Source organism: Quercus lobata, chromosome 9, assembly GCF_001633185.2.
Source record: "Quercus lobata isolate SW786 chromosome 9, ValleyOak3.0 Primary Assembly, whole genome shotgun sequence".
Lineage (NCBI taxonomy): Eukaryota > Viridiplantae > Streptophyta > Magnoliopsida > Fagales > Fagaceae > Quercus > Quercus lobata.
In genome coordinates, this window is record NC_044912.1 from 14421924 (window position 1) to 14444018 (window position 22095).

The following is a 22095-nucleotide window of genomic DNA, read 5'->3' on the forward strand; positions in this document are numbered from 1 at the left end:
GTGCCAGGACCCGTTTGTAACATTTGTGTGGGTGTGGTGGTCTAGATGATTTGTTTTATTGCCTTTTCTCTCATCACCATCATTGTCAGTTTCAAATTCAATAATGTAAATTTACAAACAGATCGTGTGTAATTTGAATTTGGTTAAAGAGTTCCCATCCTGGAATATTTGTGTCTCCTCTCTCTTGTGAATATTAATTTTGGCAATGCTGAATGGACATGCATGTCAATTGAAGAATCTCGATAGTAGGGTTCCTTAAACCTAGTTCATGTTAGTAGCAGACATAGCTCATGAAAAATGATTCCTCTTTTATAAGACTTTGAACGTAATTTTTGCTGTAATACTTTTGCATATCAATGTGTATAGGCACACCAACATGCAACAATCACTGTTCTAATTTTTATCGTTCACAGTTGCACATATTATCAAGTTAAGATAAAAAAAATTGTAAAAAAAACTATTTGATCATAAAGAGCCTATTTGGTACCTATAGGTCCATATTCAGTTGTGTTTTCATAAAGGCTGTTTTCGAAAAACTATATACTATATAATTTAGATAATTAAAAAAAAAAAAAAAAAACTTATTTGTTCTTATTAACTTCTTTGGATAAAATAATAATAAGTTTTTTAAGGATTCTAGTTTTGTTCATATCAATTTTTTTTTTCCTTCACTTATTTTGTTCAATTACGTTTTTTTCATAAAATTTTTCCCTTCCATCATTATAATTTAGAAGATTTTATCTTTGCTCCACTGGTAGCGAGATACTAGGTGGAAATATGATAAGATTATCCACCTATTCCCAAATTGGAAGAAACACCGATATTGATTTTTTTTTTTTTTTGATTAAAGATATTGATTATTGAGTATAAAGTAAACAAAAAAAATGGTATAGAGTGTGTGCTTTATGTGCCTGAGATCCAATATCATGGGATTGGGCGGAAGGCAACAAGCTTTTATGCAAAAAGCCAGATGGTGCAGATAGAATTGCTATTGGGTTATATTCCCAACCAGGATCAATGCAATTAAAAGGTATTTTTCAATTTTAGTTATTGGTATATGTTATTTTATATTTTCTTTTCTTTTCTTTTTTCAATGTTGTCATAAGAGAATCAATGGATCCCACGATTGTTGAAAACTCATTAAGTAATACTCAATCTAAGGTTGTAATCTATATAATTTAATTACCATCAATTTTAATTTTCTTCCTTTTAGTTATGGTATAGGCTTTTGAGTTAGATTCCTGTTTTCTCTCTTTGAGCATGATAGATTGCATTGATTAACTTTTTTTTTAATCACTATCATTAATTGTTATAAAATAATTTACTGTAGATTAAACACTATTAATTACCAATTATTTATACTACATAAAACTCTATCACAGAAAATTTAATATTTTACTTTTAACTAAAATTCTACTTCCAATGTTTAAGGTAATTTAAGAAAAAACTTAATACTGTCTCAAAAAAAAATTTTAATACTTATTTTGATTTATTTTGGTTATATATCATAATTAAATTTACACACTACACATGGTGCATGGTGAAGTTACTCAATATATATACGCAAAATGAATGTATTTTTCTCATGTAACTCACTAATTATTAATATAATTTCAATTAATACACATTTATATGCATCATTTTTTCTATAGTCTCTCTCTAGAGATGATTGCTTGACTTAATCTAGACTTAAATCATTAATCTATTGTTTCTCAATAAAATTGTTCTATAAATTTATAATCAAATCGCTTAGCGAAGCTTGGCTCAGCCCAAATCCAGTCAATAAGCAAGATAGAGAGAGACAGAGAAATGACAAACAATTAAAAAAATTGAATAAAAAATAGAAGCTGATTTTATTAGACAATTCCCACTCAAAACAAATTGTGAAAATTGAAAACAACTCAAGAGGTGTTTTTTAAATAATTAAAAAAAAAAAAAGTGTTCTGAAAATAGTATTAGTGTCAAACAAAAGATTTATTGGTGGACCTCACTTTTTTTTTTCTTTTCTGTTTTTGAAAACAAAAAACTGTTTTCAAATCTCGGTACCAAATAGGCACAGTTTGCATTGCCTATTCTTAAGCCAATGCCTTGGGTACATCCTCCACGTGTAATAAGTGGGGCCCATTTGCATAGCCCATTTGTGTGACATGCCAGTTGTTACATAGTACATAATTTTCCATATTTAGAATTCAGTCTCTTAGAGATGATTTCATTGATCTGAAAAAAGCACCATTTCCATCCACCACCATTGCAGAATACAGAGAATGAAGGAGTAGTTTCTGCTTCTGGGTCTTGGTTTCGCTTCACAAAAGAGCAAAGGTTCGTTTCTTTTTGAAACTATTTCAAGGGGTTATTGTTGTTTCTTTTTGCACTCTTATTTTTGCCAATAGACCTGTTTCGTACTTTCATTTTTTTGGGATTTTTAGACTTGATTATCAACTTCTACATTAAATGCTTTGTTTAATTTATTATGAGGAAGTAAACATGCTTGCTTTTTGCTAACCCAGTTGTTCAACCTTGATAAAAATGACAAATATGAAAGCTTGAGAGCTAAGAAAGCAAGAGAGAGATAACAAATCAATATTAGGGTTTCTCTTATTCCTTCATACCCTTCATCTATTGCATTAATATTGAAGATAATGGCATGTAGGGCATTGCTGATTTATGCTCTTTAATTTTATTGTCCACCTAAGTTAGTTCAAAGCTCTAACATTGTTAAGATACCAGTTTGGGAAAAATGTTGTCTAGGCATGATGGTAAAGAGTAATCGATATGGAGTTGATGTCATAGGTTCAAATCCTATCTTATCTATCAAAAACGATATGCAATGAGGTAGTGATATTGCCCAAGGAATGTGGTTACTTACAAAGCAATCCAAAGAAGATGATTGGGGTTGGACATTTCTACCTATTTTAGCTAGGCTATTAGATGTAATATATCCTCTTCCTAACTGCTGAAGTGACCAGGAAGCCATGACCCTTCACTTCACTATCCATAAATTCAGACTTAACTTATTGATAACTGTAATATGGAGTCAGTTATATCATTTGTATAATTAGCAATAGTAGGTAACTAGAAAAATAAAAATCACAAAATATTTCTTTGTGTATCAAAATAAATTTATTTTGCTTGTCTTCCTTCCTTTTCTGTGTTCCTTGTCGCTAATTTTGCTTAGGAGGATTGTTTTGCTTTAGTCTTTTCCTTGTTTCATTTTTCTGGTGCATTTTGAAATCTCAGCTGCTGCAATAACGCTGATTTGAGGTGTTTTCTCTATAAAAAAAACTATGTTGTGGTAGGAACAGGGTAAGGACCTAAGTGCAATGAGGAACCAAAAGTTTTCACGAGTTTCAAGGAATGACATCAAAGAAAAAAGATCAGAGGAGAAAGCAGTTTTAGTGTCAGCAGCCGGTAAATGTCTTCCTCAGTCTTCTTCATACAGGAATAATATTGCTAATGAGCCATTTGTGGAGGAGTCCGAAGAGGAACCAAGTGAAGTAGAGGAGGATCCGGAAGAGGAACCAAGTGAAGTAGAAGAGGATCCAGAAGAGGAATCAAGTGAGGAAGTAGGAAATAAGTTAGAAAAAGAACCAAGCGATGACTTGGAAAAGAATCCAAAAGAGGATCCAATTAAGGAACTGGAAGAGGAAGCAAGTGAGGTGCTGTTGGAACAAATTGAGGAGCCTTCAGAATGTGATGCTCAGTCCTTTTTTAACCATAACAACAATTGGAGTGAAGAACTAGTTGAGGTTCCACTAGAACCATCTCTATCTGAATGCCTCTCAGGCACTGATCCTAACAGTTCATACAAGAAGAAGAGATCACCGGATGCGTTAACTGGCGAGTCAGTTTCCTTGCAACGTTATCAGTCACAAAAGAAATATAGGCAAGAGGAATCCTTTAAACGAGAATCAGAATCTTGGTATTATGCTCATCTCCATGGTCACTCTAGGCTTGCCATGACACTTGATGATAAAGGTTCTTCTAAACAACAAGAAGGTACAGGGAGTTCTGGAAAACGAAGACGTAGTAGATGGGACAAAGTAGAGAATGATCAGGCTAATAAAGGAAAGAAAACTAAATGGATTAGTGATGATTTGCAATTGAAACAGATAGGTACACTTCAGTTGCCTTATTTCCGGAAAGAGCTTGTTGCAGGATCAAAATTGGAGTAAGAGATTCAGAAGTTGAAAGCTGAACTAGTAGACATAAGCAAAAAGTTGCAGGCATCTGAGCTTCATGATGACAGGCCTATGGAGGAAAGATCTCATTCACTTGAACCAGTGTACAATTACTTTGGTATCAGAATAAATACATGCCAAGAACGGCTCCATCAGAAACTTCTCCAAAAACGTCAACATATCATACCTAAGTTGATTCAGAAGAATCCCACTCTTCAACAGCCTTTGGAGAATAAGTCCTCGAAGCTGTTTAAGAAACTTTACATACCGGTGAAAGAATATCCTACCTATGTTTGCTACCTACCAAAAAATGTGGATGACAACCAATTAATAGAGCTGTTCTCTCTATTTGGTAAGATTACTAAAGCAAGAGTTTTGAAGAATCGAATTACTGGAATTAGTAAAGGCTTTGGCTTTGTCAAATTTGAAAATCAAATTGATGCAGCTGCAGCAATTGCACATTTGAATGGGTACAGAATGGATGGACATGCGTTGGCAGTAAGAATAGCTGGGGCAGCACCAGAATCCTTGTTGCTGAGCCATCATTCACCATACCGAAGGCCTCCACCAGTTTTTCCAAATGACACAGGCCAAATAGCTCACTTGGGTGGACACCAGGTTCAATACTGTCTATGCCTCTAACCCCCTTTCCTATAAGCCATGGCATGAATTTTCTTTCATCCTCTATCTATGAAGAGCATGTTAATGTCCTTAGAAGTGAAGGCTTAGACTTTGCTCCTCCGCCAGGCTTGTCAAGCCTCTCTGATTTACCTGGTTGTAGCAGCCTTCATTCATCTTCCAACTCTTCAAACTAAATTCAATCCACATCAGGTGGTTTGATCGCACGGTTCCCTGGTAATCCAGATTAGCCTAGTTCTAGATTTGAGACATATTTTATGACACCAACAACAACTATACTAGCAACATCAACACCTATGCCAGCTACAGCAACACATTGTAGTCAGACACCAGAGAGCAATCTGAAAACTATTCCTTCACCCAAAACAAGTGCTGAACCGTTGGACACTAACTAAAGTGGTAGCACCAACATTTTGGCTTTTCTACCACTGTTTCTTTTCAGTTAGTCAAGCATTTACTTGGTGCATTGAATGCGATGGGTTGTGTCTAGTTTTTAACTGTAAGTTTTTCCAATGGTGTTCTCACTCTCTTTCTCTCTAAAAAATATTCTGACAGTGAGGGAGAGGCAAGAATTGCATAGAAATATCTTGTCATCTTCCCTTTTACCTTTGTTATTTGCTTTTGTTCCAGCCCTTTTGAAATGTAGTAATTGGTCTCTGCTTAAAGGCACTGGCCAACCTAGTCAGCATGAGGGCATGCAGTGGTTCAGAAATTCTTGTCAGCAGTTCATTGCTACAATATTTGAGTAAGTGATCGTTTTATTCTTGTGCAGTAGCTTATGATATCTAATTGCCCATGGGAATTGTCAACCGCTGCTCTTGTTGGTTAGGATGTGGTTGATAAGGACACCTCTCTTGACTTGAATTTTCTATAATGTAGACTGCAGCAATTCAGTTAACTTCATCTGTGATTTTATTGCTGTAAAATGCAGACCCAAAAAAAAAAAGGAAGACAGATATTTGAAACTTAGAAATTCTGTGATTCATATGTTTAATTTTCTTTCCATAACTACCTGGTGAAGTATTACAATCTTTTTGTGAGGGTGAACAAAACAAATGAAAGAAAAAGTGGAGGAAGAATTGATGGTTTGTTCATCGCAGCAAATTTGAAGTTCATCGGAAATAAAGGTCTAGCGTTTTTTTGTTCCTAACTTTAATTTGATTAGTATTTTCTTTACCAGCAAAAAATTAGCTACCTTTTTTTTTTAAATTTTAGATGCTACATTTCCAATCACTGATTTTTTTCCCACTAGGTTGTTGAAGTTAAAAAGTCTGCCTGAGAAACTCTCTGCTTTGATAAGACAAATAGGAACCCAGTGAATTGGCAGGGTGGAAGTACTAAAAGGGAGCACATTAAGCCAGCTTATTATTACTGGCATATTCAACCAAAGATTGAAAGTGAAAAGCAAGCAGACTACATCACTCATTAAATCCTTGTTACTAACATGAAGCAATGTTAATGGAGGAGCTGGTGAGGTGCTGGTACAAAGCTCCTCAAAAGCAGACCTTCAAATATAACTAGTAGTGACAAACCATGGAAATATACAAGAAGGGATGAAGGGAGAAAACAGTAATGTAAGCTAGCATGAGCTTAAGAAAATCCAACTGGTTTTTACAGGAATAAGGGTAGTTTGTTTGGCTTTTCTTCGGGTGCTAACTGGCTGCGGAGGGCAGGGGATCACAAAACAAAAATCACTGTAAAATGTAATATATATATATATATATATATATGAACAGAATGGAATCTTCCTACTATGTTCTTGAAATGGTGATAAACTGGAAACACAAACCAATTAGGCCTAAGTTCTCACATATTTTTCAGAATACTTTCTTATAACATAAACCAATCAAGCCCAAGTTCCTGTGCTGCTCAATAAATTTTCCTTACCCCCTCTTAAGATTGAACTTATGCTTATGATGTTGATAAGGTTGAAATTGATTTGTCATTGATAAAATGCAAAATATAATTAATAAAAAAAAAAAAAGGTAATAAGCTTGAAATCCACAGGCAAAATTGAAGTATGGAATACAGTCTTTAGCTCGAAACCAAATCACAAACTACCAGAAAGGTCTAAAGCCAAGAACTATAGATTTGAGAATGAAAGGATTTGAACTTTACATCCTACGTTTGAGACTTCAGATTAATTTATCCAGTATCCTTGTTAATACATCTAAATATGATTGTTACACAATACACTCTTTTTATAAGCAAAAAATTCATTAAAAGAAAAGAACAAACCTTAGTACACAGGATGTATACAAGGAAACACCACACTGTCTCTACTAACCACAAAGAGGAGACTGAAGAGGTACATGACATGGAATCAGTTTCATTGGGAAAATCCAAACTACAATTACATTAGACTTCTTCATGGCTGTTCAAGAGATTTCATCCCTAATGCTGGCTAAGAACAATCTTAACTCTCTTGCCTTCCTCTCATGTTCAGGAGATACATCAGTTTCTGATTCACTCAAATCAATTACATTAATACATTGACCATTTGATTTTGGAAATTTGGATACTATACGGGATTGTCTTGGCGGGGAAGGGCTTAAGAGATCAATGACCTCACTCTTAGCAGTACTTGGACCAACTTCATTGCAAGATATATCATCACTGCTCTTTGGATCAAGCCACAGATCTTGGTTTGTTAGATCAACTTCTGGTGCAGCAGTATGGCTTTCTGATATCTCCACATTTGAAGAAAAGGAGGCATTGTGAACAGAACTGCTTTCTAATTCGATGTCAAGTAATAGTCTTTGGAGTTTTAGATAAATTTCAGTCACAGAAGATCCCTTTTCTGATTTCTTTGGCCTAGTTTTCCTGTGATTTTGTTTCTTCCTTTCAGCTCTTTCCTCCTCAAATTCCACAATCTTCTCAGGACAAGCACTTTGGACAAACAAAAAGGAATAAAGGATAAGGAAAACAAATTTTCCAGTATTAAAAGATATTAAAATAAAAACAGAGATAAATACTATTTGCTTACCCCTAAGAAATATCTGAAAAATGATTGTAGAACTTTTTGTTTGCTCAGTTCCAGGTGTAGAACTGGATACCCTCTGTATGGGCCATGAAAATGTTAAAAAAATAAACATTTACACAGCATTAAGCTTTTACCAGAAATTCATTAATTAATATAGAATATGAACGGCCTTCTTGATGTGTTCCTCTCAATGCATTATTTAAGAATATTTGTTGTACTTAAATATGTTCTTTTTTCTACTCACATATTGGTCTAAACTCCAAGAAACAAAAGGGGAAAACAGAAACATACTCTATTGATTGATTGTTAAAAAAACCTAAGCTTTCATTAGAAAAGATTCCATGTCTGTTATAAGTTGCAATCTCAAACAAAATCTTTCAATGTGCATGCAACCCAAAATCCGTCTCGGATTAGATGCAGCACCACCCAACTTTATACTTAAGTCACTACAAAAGGATAAAATTCATTAGCTCTCTACAAGATCCGCTGGTACTATGGAGGTCTTAAGTCCATCGAAATCCTCCCATGAGACCTCATAACAATCTCTTCCCTGAACCTTTCGATGCTTGATAATTTTTGAGACAGGGCATTTAACTGGTATCTGTAATTGGGAAATATTACTAGTCAAATGAAAGAGGAATCGTAAACCTAATACGCCACAAAATGGTTAAAGATAGAAAAGTACAAACAACATATTCACTCAGATTTTATCAACTATGTTTAAATGTGAAAAGGGGGCATTTATATGTCCTATGGATAAAGTCATTGCACTTTTTTATAAAGTACATATAATCAGTTACCTTATTTTCAACAGTAACTACAATAAATTTATGCCAGAATTGCTTCTTAGCATATCATGAAATCAAAAGAGCTAGTGGCTCCAATTTTAAAAATAGTCCAAACAGAAGGATAGAGCATAGCTTTCAATATAATGCAAATGACAATTGACATTCATTCTTTAAATGCTATTTTTAAAATCTTCCAGGGTAGTACTAATGGTGCAACTGTGCAAGTTTATAGAACATGAGTGACCAAACAGAATTCTATCATCATAATTTACCTTGAGTAAACCATTAATGAATAAGGAATTAGTGTTAAAAAAAAAAAAAAAACAGTAGTACCTCGTGTAATGGAAGCTTCAGTCCTAGATCTGATGAAGTTGATCGCAAATTACAAAATCGCCGTAAGTTTCGTTCAGCAATCTTTGGAAGGATATACTCATCTGAGATATGAATCATGAATAAGGTAAAAAGACAAAAATAAGAAGGCAAAAAAAAAAAAAAAAAACTGGAAAAACATATAATAGACCAATGTGCCATACAATCTAGGAAACGTTATAGATATTATATTTTATGACACCCTGTAACCTCAAAAAATTCCCATATTTTCTATGATTTTGGACACAAGCAAATTGTGTTGACAGAAAATCCCAAAAATCTAGAAATATGGACACAGCAAACGTCTTAGTGAATGTATAATATCAACTATGAACTAATCTATTGTGAAGGCCATGGGTAGGAAACTGAGAAAACAATAACTAAGTATCTGTGAAGTATCAAGCACAAATGCCAATATGATACAATATGGATACCATCAATACTTCATTTCTTTAATCTGGGATATGATATGACAGGGTTAAGCTTATTAATATTTTGTAATAAATGTGCCAAATTTTAGTTTAAAAGATGAATAACAAACTTTAAAGGCATAAAATAGCTACAAATAATTAAAAAAACTATGAAGATTTTTTAAAAAAATGATCCAAACCCATGCTAGACATTTATGAAGATTTAGAATTTTGAAGGTCTAAAACTTTTTTTTTTTCCTTGTGTAATTACTTTATGAAAATAGAACAAGTACAGGGGGTGTAAAATATATCCTCACTTATATCTGTTGAAATCCCTATTTTTCCTTAAGAACAATCAATTTTTACGTCAAATTGATATGTGCCATATCCATGCCCTACCCAAGATTTTCACATATTCATATCACATATATATTAGAATAGATATGGCAGGCATTTTGAGTTACTTGTGCTTTTTTTTTTCTTTTTCTTTTTTTAATTCAAACGTTACAACAAGTGGGGGAGGGGGGATTCGAATCCTAGTTCTCCTCAGGAAGCAGACTAGGCAATGCCACTGAGCTACAAGACTCTTGGTGAAATACTTGAGCTTGTTCAATATGTATTAAGTTTTTTAACTAAGATTTATAGAACCCATAACATTCTGCTGATCTTTTGGACTACAAACAAGTGATGCACACAGATGGGCAGGGTTCATGCTCTTGAAGCATCTGGTATGACAATTCTCAAATATAAGCATCCTACAATTACATCATATTTTCCTAATCCACCAAGTTTTAGATCCAAATTAGATGACTTGGACAATTTAAAATTTTAAACCACTGAAAAAAAACACACCAAAAATTTTAACCATTGGAAAGATCCGACATTCTGACTTCACATGAGAATTTTGTTTTGGGAGTTACCAGGACAATAGCCAAAATCCTTGACTTCCATTTAGCCACTACAAACTCTGACTATTTAAGACAACCAAAATCAACAATGTGCTTGTATAAATTCTTACATTTGATGTATGTGTGCATTAGAATATAAGGCATGAAATATGAACAAGGGAATGAATGAAGAACCTGTTTTATCAAGAGGCCACTCAAAAAACTGAGCACATATCTGCTGAAGTTTGGCACGTTGAAAAGGATATTGAGCAAGAGCCCTACAAAGGCAAAGCAATAAAAAAGCAACTTCAGTACTTCACTCCCAAGATTTTACAATATAAGCACCACACCACAGTCTAAATCCAGTTCTAGATGGGCTAAGAATAATACAGGCTGAGCAGGAAAAGCTGAAACTTACCCAGCTGATGGTATGCTAAGAGCTTGAGTTTCACCGCTTTTGGTGCAACCTATTGAACCATGCATAGGTTCAGATTGATATACGTGCTGTGGCCCATTATAGGAAATTGAGGTTAACAGGTACTGCCAACTCTAGCACTATTACATGGTGATTTTTGTGCAGATATCAGGTGCGGGCACTCATGTAGCATTTTGCATGAGATACATGCTAAGCCTTTGCAAATAATAAATTTACAGGTGTATTCATGTCTATTTTCATGCCCTTTATTTATTATTTTGTGAATAAGCTCATTAAATATAATACCCACTTGTGAAAAAAAAAAATTCTCCCAATTTATAAGCAACTTGTCCTATACATATAACTTGTCTCCTTAAGCAAATAATTCTAAAAAGACCAAAATATTCTTACCATAATAATATTAGAGACTAGATGATATGGAATTGATCTACAGATAAGTGCTTCATTGCATTAAAGTGTTTCTATCATTAAAAGATTTTCCATGGGCCAAATACTCAACTGACATAATCAAACTTCCAGTTCAAAATGTCATCATAGACGTTTAACATAACACTTGGCAGAACCAGCCAGAGTATATAGAATTTTGGCTGAGTAAATTAGCCTTGCCAAAACCAAATGAAGTTGCATATTAGTCTCAGTTATAATGAAATATGCATTCCTATCACAGGGTGGGGATGTAGATTTTAATGATCAAAAGCCACAACCTTACAGCTGCTGTTCAGCTTTTGGAATTGGGCAGGGGGTTGACTGGTTGAGTTCGTTAGAGTTTAAGACATGACTGAAGCAGAAGAAAGAAATGAAAGATGGTGTATAACAAATCATCTATAAGTTACACGAAGGGACAAAAAGGGGGGAAAAAAGGGTCCAAACATATTACATATCTAAACACTCACATATGCAGCAACAAGCATTAGTCCCAACAAACAACAGAACCGATGCTTTTACCTATGCACAGCATCAGAATCTGCCGAGTGGCACTTGGGCTTCAAATATGCTTCAATAACTTGCAAGTTCTGATCATCCCTTGTGAATCATGCTTACTTCCTACAAGACCAAAAAATGTTCAATGGTAACAGCAATGTGAAGTCTTCCATTTGTAAAACCAAATATTTGGAACTGATAATCAAAACACATGCATAGCTATAAAACAATAGCAACGACAAAACCTTAATCCCAAAATTTGGGGATTGGCTATGGATCTCAATAAACTAATTTAGGGTAGGCCACATATATTATCCTATCCAAAATCATGCTATCTGTCATGTCTTTAATTATCATATCCTTTTTCACTTTTTTTTTTTTTATTGGTAAAATAAGTTATTAATGAAAAAGGTTTTGACTGACTCATGATGATAAGTACTCCATAACCTAAAAGAATTACAAAATTACACAAAAGAGGTATTGTTTGAGACCCCACACACATGACCTATCAAACAAAGATTGAAGTAGCAAGACTTCAAGCTAGTTCTTTAAATTGACTTTATCCTTAAAGACCCAATGATTGTGCTCCTTCCACAATAGCCACATCATTTTTTTTTTTTTTAATTTTTTAAAAATGTCATATCTAGTGCACAAAACTCCCATTTTTTGCAGGCATCTTGGAGAGATCATGGTAGGTAGCCTTACTCCTAATTTGATTTGGAGAGTTTCTTGGACTTGAACACCACAACTTGTAACTTTTGGTGAAAGACACTTGTCATCGCACCATATCCTGACCTCTAGCCACATCAAACATAACAGTGAAAAATTCCAAATCACCGAATAGTGCATCCCAAACCAAATCCTCCACCCAGATAAAAAATCAACTACCCTCCTTGGCTACCAATGTTATTTTAGGTCTTCCTCTACCCCTTTTCACATTTTTTGTATATAAATATAACTAGAAGATAAAACAAGTCTCTCACTTATGATGCAAATCCTATAAAAGCATGAGAAAAATGTCCACAAAAAGTCCAAACACACACAAATATATATATATATAGCAATTATTTTTTGTGTCAGAAAATACCTACTAAAGCATTTTATAAATGATTTATTAAAGTCACCCAAAAACCCAATTTTATCACAACCTTTTTTCTCAAAGATAAAAAATCATTATCCTATACTGCTACTCAATCACAACTAAATTGTAAACCTAATTCAAATTTAGCACACCCATGAACCCCCAACAAACCCCCCCCCCCCCCCCACCCCCCCAAAAAAAAAAAAATAAATAAAAAAAATAAAAACATTAGTAGAAGCAGTAAAACATGAAATGTCAATTAAGGAAGTTACAAAGACCAATAAAATAGAATAAAGGAAAATTATACATGTGGTCAACCTTGACTAATTTATTGACAATCCATAGCAAACCCAAAATTTGAGACTAAGGCTTTGTCATTATTTTGGTTATTGTTGTAGCACACACTTACACCTAGTGGGATTTGTACCCATAACCTGACCCTCCACCCATTCTTATTGGAGGAGAAAGCGTCATTTGAGACAGAGTTCATTAGCTTGCAAAATAGTTTCAAAACAGCATAATAGAACCGCATGCAGGCCTGTTACATGAACTATAGAAGGTTTCTAGAATTCACCATTAACATTCATATCATGATCCAGTGAGTTCTCCATGCTATTATTGCACTTGGAAACAGCCCCCTGTTTCTTTGAACTTCTTTTCTTTTTTACAAAGGGCAGTCCTTCAGAGGCAATTTTTTGAAGGACAACATTGTCTCCAACTGATTTAACAATCTGACAAGCAGACTCCTGAAGATGGAAATTTTAGTACAACAGCATAAGCTTCCATTCACCATTCTAAATGAGATATGATAGGTACACAAAGAAGAATGTAGTCCACCAAAGAGAAAGAACAGGTTTAGAACTTACAGGACCCAGACCATGAACTCCTTGAGAGTAGTCACAGCCAAGAAGTAGTGCAAGGGTAATCTGAAGATCACAAGTTACTGAGTTACTTATCCAAAAAGTTACCAAGTCACCTAGCTTGTTACAAGTGGAGTCAAATGGAATATATAAAAGTAGAAACTTAGATAAAAGATTTTATAAATGCCATTTCTTAAGGAGAAAATGAAGCAGATTGCGATCAATATTATTGAGACAAAGCTAGACACCCATGCATCCACACAAACATAGACGCGCACGCACACACGTGATCAGTTCCATATGAGAAGCTCTCACAAACAACAATTCCTAAAACAGAGCTATATCATTTCAGGTCTTGTAACATAGAAGAATGTAGTTTCTTAAAGGAGTTGAAGGAGGGCTTGTCATATCATAAAGCCAAGAGGTAAATGCTTTTGCAGCTTAGTATCACCCTTTTGTCCTTCTCTCAAAGTTGCTCATTATCATTGCATCAGGTGAACGATAAACTTTGAAGATATTACTAAGTATTATGGATGCACTTGCCTATGGCAGAAAAGTATACATATAGCCGACCGTGACTCCTTTGTTAAGGATCCATAACCAAGCTCAAAACAATTGGGACTAAGGCTTGGTTGTTCTCATTCTTAATCAATTGCATAGCAAAGGAATTATCTTTTTTTTTTTTTTCTAAAAAGCTTCATAAATATTTTACATTCACAATTAGAAACTTACCAATGAATTCCTTCCAAATCCAAGCCGTCTCTCTACGTCTGTCATTTCATAGCAAGTGACATAACCACCATCTCCTAATTTATTAGCAAAATGGAAGCATAATTAGTACAAAAAAAAAAAAAAAACACGTTACTCTAAGGAATTTCAATATGCAACCAAATGTGAGTCTACTTACCAAGGCATGTATCTCTCTACACAGTCCTTGCACCAAAAAGAAAGACATCTGAGTCCAAAGTGAAACATCCATCCTGATGGTCATTATAGTAATGTTAATGAAAAATGATGATGATAACAATGTTAGTGATTTTTTATGATGAGAATATGATAGTGCATAGTATGCATCTCCTATGGAATAATCCCGACATGACTAATAGTAAAAAGTGTACTCAAACATAACGATTTTGAGTTCAGCAATTCACACTGTGCTTCAGCTTCCTCAATCCTAAATTTAAGAAAAATAAAATAAAAACATATAGAGTAAGTCCAGGTCTTTTTGTTTACAATAGAAGAAAAAAAATGGGTTTTTTTTTTTGGGGGGGGGGGGGGGGTTGCTAATATTTTTTCACAAAAACATTTCCATGAATCGAAGCCCTTCTCTCCCCTTTTAAGGAAAACATATTCCATATATATTTTTATTAAATAAAGTGGTGCATCATGATTTACCATAATATCATGCAAAATAAACCATACTAGACCTGAAAAGTCTAGATTAGACAAGAATTTTTTTTTCAAGATTGGTTAGATTAATAAGATGAAATAAATTTTTTATATTTATTTATTTCATTCTTTTGGTTTACATTTGTTACACTTTTTTATTCATTAAACCCGTTAAAAGATTTCATGCAGATAAATTTAATATTCCTTTATTTGACAAAAAACTAGTGAGTTCTTGCTTCTATAATCCTATATTAAAAAAATTTACTTTAACAGTAGGCATTACCCATCTAAGCAAGCAATGCCAAGTGCCATGCCCAAAACTTTAGCCTCTTTTATTATGCATGAAAAATCAGATCCCATATTTCTTCATAGAGAGGTAACAATTTGGAAGTTTCAATCGTCTTGAGTAACCTACCTTCATAAACCAAATCAAGTTAGTATGAAGAACTTTCCACAAAAAAAAAAAAAAAAAGGACCCAAAATAAGTTTAAATGAAAGTAAACAACATACAGTGATTGCAGTTGCACACAATGTTTCTCACCTCACTTCCTGAATTTAAGCGGTGTCTATAAGTTGATAACTTAATAGCAGGAATGGATCCATCTACAGGCAGCAAAGATTACTTAAAATTAAGATATGTGGTCAAATGCCATGCTCTGAAAGCAATGACATCTAAACTGTACATTGTTTTCATATACTTCAAAGATAAGCAAGAATTCATACATTAATAGTAGAATTAAATATGTAAAATTATTAATTTAAATACTCATAAATTTTAATTAAATATACACTTATGTGGATATACTCTGCCTAATATTTATTATGTCTTAATCTAGACAACTCACACACTGACAGGACCTTTATCTATGTATATATAATGTACCTACCAAAAGTACCCAATCAGTATATCTTTTTTTTTTTTTTTTTTTTTACCATGTATTTTCAAAGCTTTCAACCAGAGATTAATCACTGTTCGCGATTGGTGGGTCTTAGAGGAGTAAATCGTTGGCCCAGGGAATTTTTTCAAAGTGCAGGTACCCGAACTCGAATTAGAGAGCACATCCAATCGAACCTGGGACAAACACTTTAAAACTAAGTGCACAACCACTCGGCCAACCCACCTGGCTTCCCAATCAATATATCACTTATTTAACTTTTCCTTCTTTCCTAATGGTCTTACATTTCAATGATGATGCTGACCCTAATGATTGTGACCCAAATCTTGTTTTACAGATTTTATTATACTTTTTTTATGCTATTTATATATCATATTATACTATTTAACTAACTTTTAATTATTTTTTTTAGAATTTTTTTTTTATACAATCTAGCCTAATCTAAGTATATATGTGTGTGAAGTTCCTTCTTGGAGATTTTAACCCCGACCGTCGCCCCCACACCCCCACAAGCATTCATAAGACGTTGGACTCTTTTTTTTCTGTTTCTATATATATTCATTTGAATCATTTCAATTCGTTTCATCCTTTGTTTTTCTCACTCATACACACACCATAAAAACAAACAAAACAGAACAAAACAAACCAACATTTTAAAACTACCATTTGCAGAAGCGAAAAGAGCGTCCAACCACACTCTTCTCTTTCCATCACCTCAGTCCAAGCACTTCTTCAAAATTCACGCAAACCTTTTTTACTTTCTTTGATTTCATTGTTCTCAATTGGATTGAATTCAAATTCAATTCTTATGATCACAAAACAACAACAACAACAACAACAACACAAAGAGAAAAAAAGAAGACAAAAGCATAAGCAACAACCATGCTTGGGAATGGAGTTGTTGGGATTTTATCTGAGACTTGCAACAAATGGGAGAGAAGGACACCATTGACCCCATCACACTGTGCTCGACTTTTATACAGTGGACGAGGAGGTACAACAACTGGGGTTGCTCGCATTATTGTGCAGCCATCAACAAAGCGCATCTATCACGATTCCCAGTACATAGTGTGTATACAGAGAACAGTGACATTATTATAAGAGTCTCATTTTAAAAAAGAAAAATCACCAACTCAAACATCTATGCAAACTATTCCTAAAAATCAAGTGCCCCATTAATCATTCTTTGACAAAAAACCAAAAACCCAATCTTCACAATAAGTGAAGGATTAAATTAAAAAACCCACATCTAGTTTTAAAAGTAAAGGACAGAATAGAAGAAAACCCAGAAACAAAAAAGCATATGAATTAAGTACCTGTAACAAAAACAATGGTGCAATTAACAGCAATGAGAGCTCTGAGGCGGTGAAAGAGACCTCTGAGATAAACCTTCTGTTTTATACAAGAGTGTGATTTGCTAACGTTTTGAAGCTGAACCATCCAGCAAGAGAGATCTATGCACACCCTCTTGTTCCTAAAAACCCATAATTCAAAATTTTAAAAACCAAACATAAATCCCAAAATAAAAATAATTATTAGGGTCAGTTTGGTTGGAGAGAAAAAAGAGAAAAGAAAAGTGGGAAACTTACTGGAGATGGTGAAGTGGTAGAGTTTGCATGATTCCAAGATATCCCACAAGTTCTTCACACCCATACTAACTACTGAGACTGAGACTCTGAGAGAGAGGGAATTTTGAAAACTCGAAGTTTTAGTATTTATCCGTTAAAAATATGAAAATGGCGAATGTGATTTGTGCGGGTTCTTCGGCAACTTGTGTACCGAACATGGTGAGTGACTAGAGAGAATGATTGGATCCAATGGATCAGATCTGGGCCTCTTTTATGGTGTTACAAAATTTGGTACCTTTGGGCTGGACTTTTTTTTTGCTTTCTTAGTTGGACTAGAATTTTCTTTTTCCTAGTTGAATTAGGATTTTATGTTTTTTTTTTCTTCCCATTTAAGTTGTTTTCTCTTCTATAAGAGGAAGCAGGACTGTGTTATTTGACTTATTTCAGGTCTGTTTAGATATCATTTATTACTGAAAATTAAAAATACTGTAGTAAAATAATTTTTAAATGTGTGAATAGTATTATGAGACCCAGTTTTAACTTAACATTTGCATTTTTCTATACTTGCAGGTCCCGTGAATAGTACATGGGACCCACAAAAAAAGCCAAACGCTCCAGCTTTGATTTTTCAATGCAATCCAAACTCAACCTTCATCTCTTAAAGGATTAAATCCTTCCTATAAATACATTTTAGAATGAGAAGGATGACGAGAAGTTGTATTTTAAGCAAAGTTAGAAAATGCAATTTGCTAACTTTTTTTTTTTTTTTAACAAAAGTTTCTTTTGAAAAGTTTTCTCTAGTATTTAGCTTATTTTTCTTGTAAATTTAAGTTTCGTAGAAGATTTATAAGCATTGAGAAATCAAAGATAATAATAATCAGTTATTAAACCAAAGAATAAAAAATAAAAAAATAAAAAACTGATTTCATAAGAAATGACATGGGTTTTTTTTTTTTTTTTAAAGTTCTAAAGTCTTCGACAACAAAATAAATCAATGCCATTGGGTTTCAAAGTCTTCTCAATGTGTATCACTATATTTTCTTTGAGAAAAATCTTATTAAAATTAGAAATGGTTAACAACATTAAATAGAAAATACAAAACATGTATCATCAAAATTGTGGTGGAACATACTTTTGGGTTTGAGGATTTATAATAAACATAGTAAAACCATGCCTGAAATATAATTTGCATATAATCTTGCTTAATGTATTTCTTGGCATGGATTTAAAACTATACATAAATTAAGTTGGGCATACACAAATATATTTGTTTAATACTATCAAAGATACTTGCTTGGACTTGCTCATAGTTGTCTAAACATATTTTATTCATATGTATTCGTATACTTCATAGCCTAACATATTTTCTCACATTTATTTATGCTTCATAACTGAAATCATGCTAAAATAATCCATACATGAGAAAACTATTTTTCACATTAATTTATTATTTTCATTACTCATTATACTGTCTTTTGCCTAGGAGAAATCGCAAAGGTAGCGAGCAATAGACAATCCATTGGCGTGAGTACTGGGCTTGACTACCCAAAAAAACCAAAGTCTAGCCACTAACATATCAAAGATTCAAAACGAGACACATGTCACTGCTGCACAAAGACCCCTAACAAATACAAAAGTAAGTTATTCTCTTAAACAAAAAATAAAACTTTCTTTGATTGAAGGTTAGTACACAACTGTGGAAAATATTTAACATGTGTATTACACATGGGAGGAAGCTAGATGCTACCTCTATCTAAATTATTAATCCTTGTACTTTCCAATTACTGTGACCAAGTTGCATTAGCATTGTCATTTGATTGCAATCTAGATATGAGTTCACATATGTCATATGTAAAGACGAAAGACATGGAACTTAATTCCAATTATATTGTTTGCAGTGGTATGCATATATTACAATTTGAAAATTTTTAAATGACTTTATAAGTGTGGGCATCAAGAGTGCTGATTTTAGCTTTGAATATAAGAGAATGAGAATCATTAGCCTACAATGAATTGCCATTGTCTTCTTGTCTCCTAGCTGTATGACAGTTTCTCATTGCGAACAAGTCCAATAATCTTACATGAAGTGAGCAATTACCACAAATAAGTAACAAAAAGTTGCTTTATTTTATAAGACTCTGTTTTACAAAATAATTTAGAAAGTTTTATTTTTAAATTAAATTACTCCAACCAAAATGACCCAAGACACTTCCCTAAAAAAAAAAAAAAGAGTACATGCCAAAGGAAAGGAAAAATGATAATGCAGCAACCAACATTAATCAATATAGAAAATAAGAATTAATTTGCATTCAAGAAATCCAATATTTACAGAGTATTTGAACCCATTTTCCAAATTCCATCAACCTTCCAAGCCACCACATTCCAAGTACTGCTCACATTCATAGTCACCATGGGCCATAAAGTATGCGAACCTTTCATTCCTTTGTGGCCGGGTGTGGTAGTTCATCAGAGCTTCCTTTTTCACTTGGTCCATTATAATCGTCATGGGTTTGCTTGCCTTTTTAACTTTCCGCAAAGATTCCCCTGAGAGAGAGAAACCAAAGACAATGAGAAAAGATACTTTTATCCTAATTAAGAAGCATTTTATCCAAAATGACTAACATAAGAGCGGATGAAAAAGTTTGCAAAATGCAAAAAGTAACCAATTTTACCCATTTTGTCCCAAAAATCTTTCATATCAGTCCATCTAAAATTGTGTATATTTATACATTTACTATAGTATCCGTGCATATATACACAGTTACTTTATTAATTTCACGTTTGGCTCTTCTTTTTTCTTTTTCTTTTTCTTTTTCTCTCTTCTCCATCTACAAAACCAACTTAGACTCATCATCTTCTTCGAATTTTTTTTCTAAATAACAATAAATATAAAAAAATTTAGTTAGTTGTCACGTTTCAAAACAATGTTGAAAATTAGCATCTCGAGTGTCTAAAACTCGAGTTCCAAGATAAAACTCGAGTTTTTAAGTCTCGATTTGTAAGTGGATTAGTTTAAAGTGGGAAAAATCAAGCTAAAAATCGAGTTTTAAAGACTCGATTTCCATAAATTGAATAAAAACGCCGCTATAGGGCTATAAAATGTCACTATAGGGCTTAAAAACGCCACTATAGGGCTTAAAAACGCCACTATAGGACTCCCTAAACCTGTACTTATAAAAAAAAATTTTGCAGGAAAACGCCGTTATAGGGCTTTAAAACGTCACTGTAAGGCTTAAAAACGCCACTATAGGTGAAATTTTTTTTGCATGAAACTCGAGTCTTAAAGACTCGAGATCTATGTGACATTTTCACACTCGTAAAGTGAGTCTTTTGGACTCGAGTTCTAATATGGATCTCGAGTTTCTAAAACTCGAGATGCTACTTTCCTTTATTGTTTCAAACGTTGCCTAACTAACTATATACAATTCTTTTGCACAGCTATTTTGCACATTACCTCCATCTTCTTCTTCCTTTGATACACACAAACACAAACACACCCACACAGACGCACAGAACCTGCAAGAGCACCACCACCAAAATGCAGATCCCACCATCCACCCAACACTATCCAACCATCACCACCCAACCACCACCACCATCACTCGTTAAAACAACCACCACCACCACCAAAACCCATTAAAACAACGGAAACCCAAAATACAACGAAAATCAAACCTGATCTACCCAAAATCCACAAAAAACCCATAACCCAAACCCAAAAAATAACTTAAAATTAAACCATCAACTGAAAACCCATAACCCAAACCCAAAATCAGAATCAAAATACGAACTCAATGGTGGCAGAATGCTTGAAAATAGATGAGAGAGATTCAACCATGCAAGCTTTGCTAGAGAGGGATTTCTTCAGATCTTTAAGATCGGTACTTGTGGTGGAGATTGGTTCTTGTGGTGGAGAGTTGATCTGACCATGAGACAAAGAAGAAAAAAGAAAAGGAAGAAAAAGAAGAAGAAGATGGTTGTGCTTGACTTGTGGTGGAAAGGTAATCTGACCGTGAGAGTGAAAAAATGAGATCAAATGAAATGAAGAGTCTTGACATAAACAGCAGAGGAGTGGAGATGAGAGTGAAAAAATGAGATCAAATGAACTGGGATAAGGACAAAAGAAAAAGATAAGGACAATTGAAAAGGATAAGATAATAATAAAATATTATAGAAATATTATTATTTAAATAGAATAAATGGAAAAATAGATGAACTGATGTGGGTATTTTGAAAAAGTGGTAGTGTAAAATAGAAAAAGTAAGTTTTTAGTGTAAAATAGACGGAAAAATTTGGCCAGACTAATGCAATTGCTAAGACGTCAAAGATGCCTATACTGCTCCTTGCATTTCACTAATTGACACTGACAAATTTTAATAGTCTTTTTTTTTTTTTTTTTTGTCTAACTTGAGGAATTATATCTAGACTTTCGGTGAAAATAGCCAAATATCACGTTTTGCAAAATTTGTGGCAAATTAGCACTGTTTCGGAAATATTTAACAATCTACCACTTTTTTTAGTACTTGAGTTTCACAAAATCGAGTTCTAAATAATACTCAAGTTCAGTGAACTTGAGTTCCTAATGAGTCGCCAATATGGCACTATTGACCTGGAATTTGTGTAATTAAAAAAATAATGTGGTAGTCAATATTACTGAAATCAAGTTCCTTTATAGTACTTGAGCTTCATA

At 33.6% G+C, this 22095-nt stretch overlaps 1 protein-coding gene and 1 pseudogene across 10 annotated transcripts; one reads left to right on the forward strand and one right to left on the reverse strand.

Annotated features, from left to right (window-relative positions):
- The first annotated feature begins 2193 nt into the window (after window positions 1-2193).
- On the forward strand, window positions 2194-6609 carry LOC115959438 (aspartic and glutamic acid-rich protein-like). 10 transcript variants are annotated; one of them, XR_004084873.1, is made up of 4 exons: window positions 2194-2319; window positions 3297-5316; window positions 5448-5944; window positions 6070-6609. XR_004084873.1 is itself a non-coding variant. In XM_031077822.1 (2 exons), exon 2 carries the CDS (start codon window positions 3321-3323, stop codon window positions 4170-4172), a length of 852 nt encoding a protein of 283 aa, XP_030933682.1. In that variant the 5' UTR covers window positions 2194-2319; window positions 3297-3320; the 3' UTR covers window positions 4173-6609. The 10 variants fall into 10 exon arrangements, 1 of the variants encoding a protein (XP_030933682.1); XR_004084875.1 differs by having other exon boundaries at window positions 5484-5944; XR_004084877.1 differs by having other exon boundaries at window positions 3297-4796.
- Window positions 6610-6904: 295 nt separating this feature from the next.
- Window positions 6905-17657, reverse strand: LOC115959511 (annotated as a pseudogene).
- Between the last annotated feature and the right edge of the window lie 4438 nt (window positions 17658-22095).

Excerpts from the sequence above, each read along its gene's own strand:
- LOC115959438 (XM_031077822.1), top strand. The coding sequence starts at position 3,321 with ATGAGGAACCAAAAGTTTTCACGAGTTTCAAGGAATGACATCAAAGAA.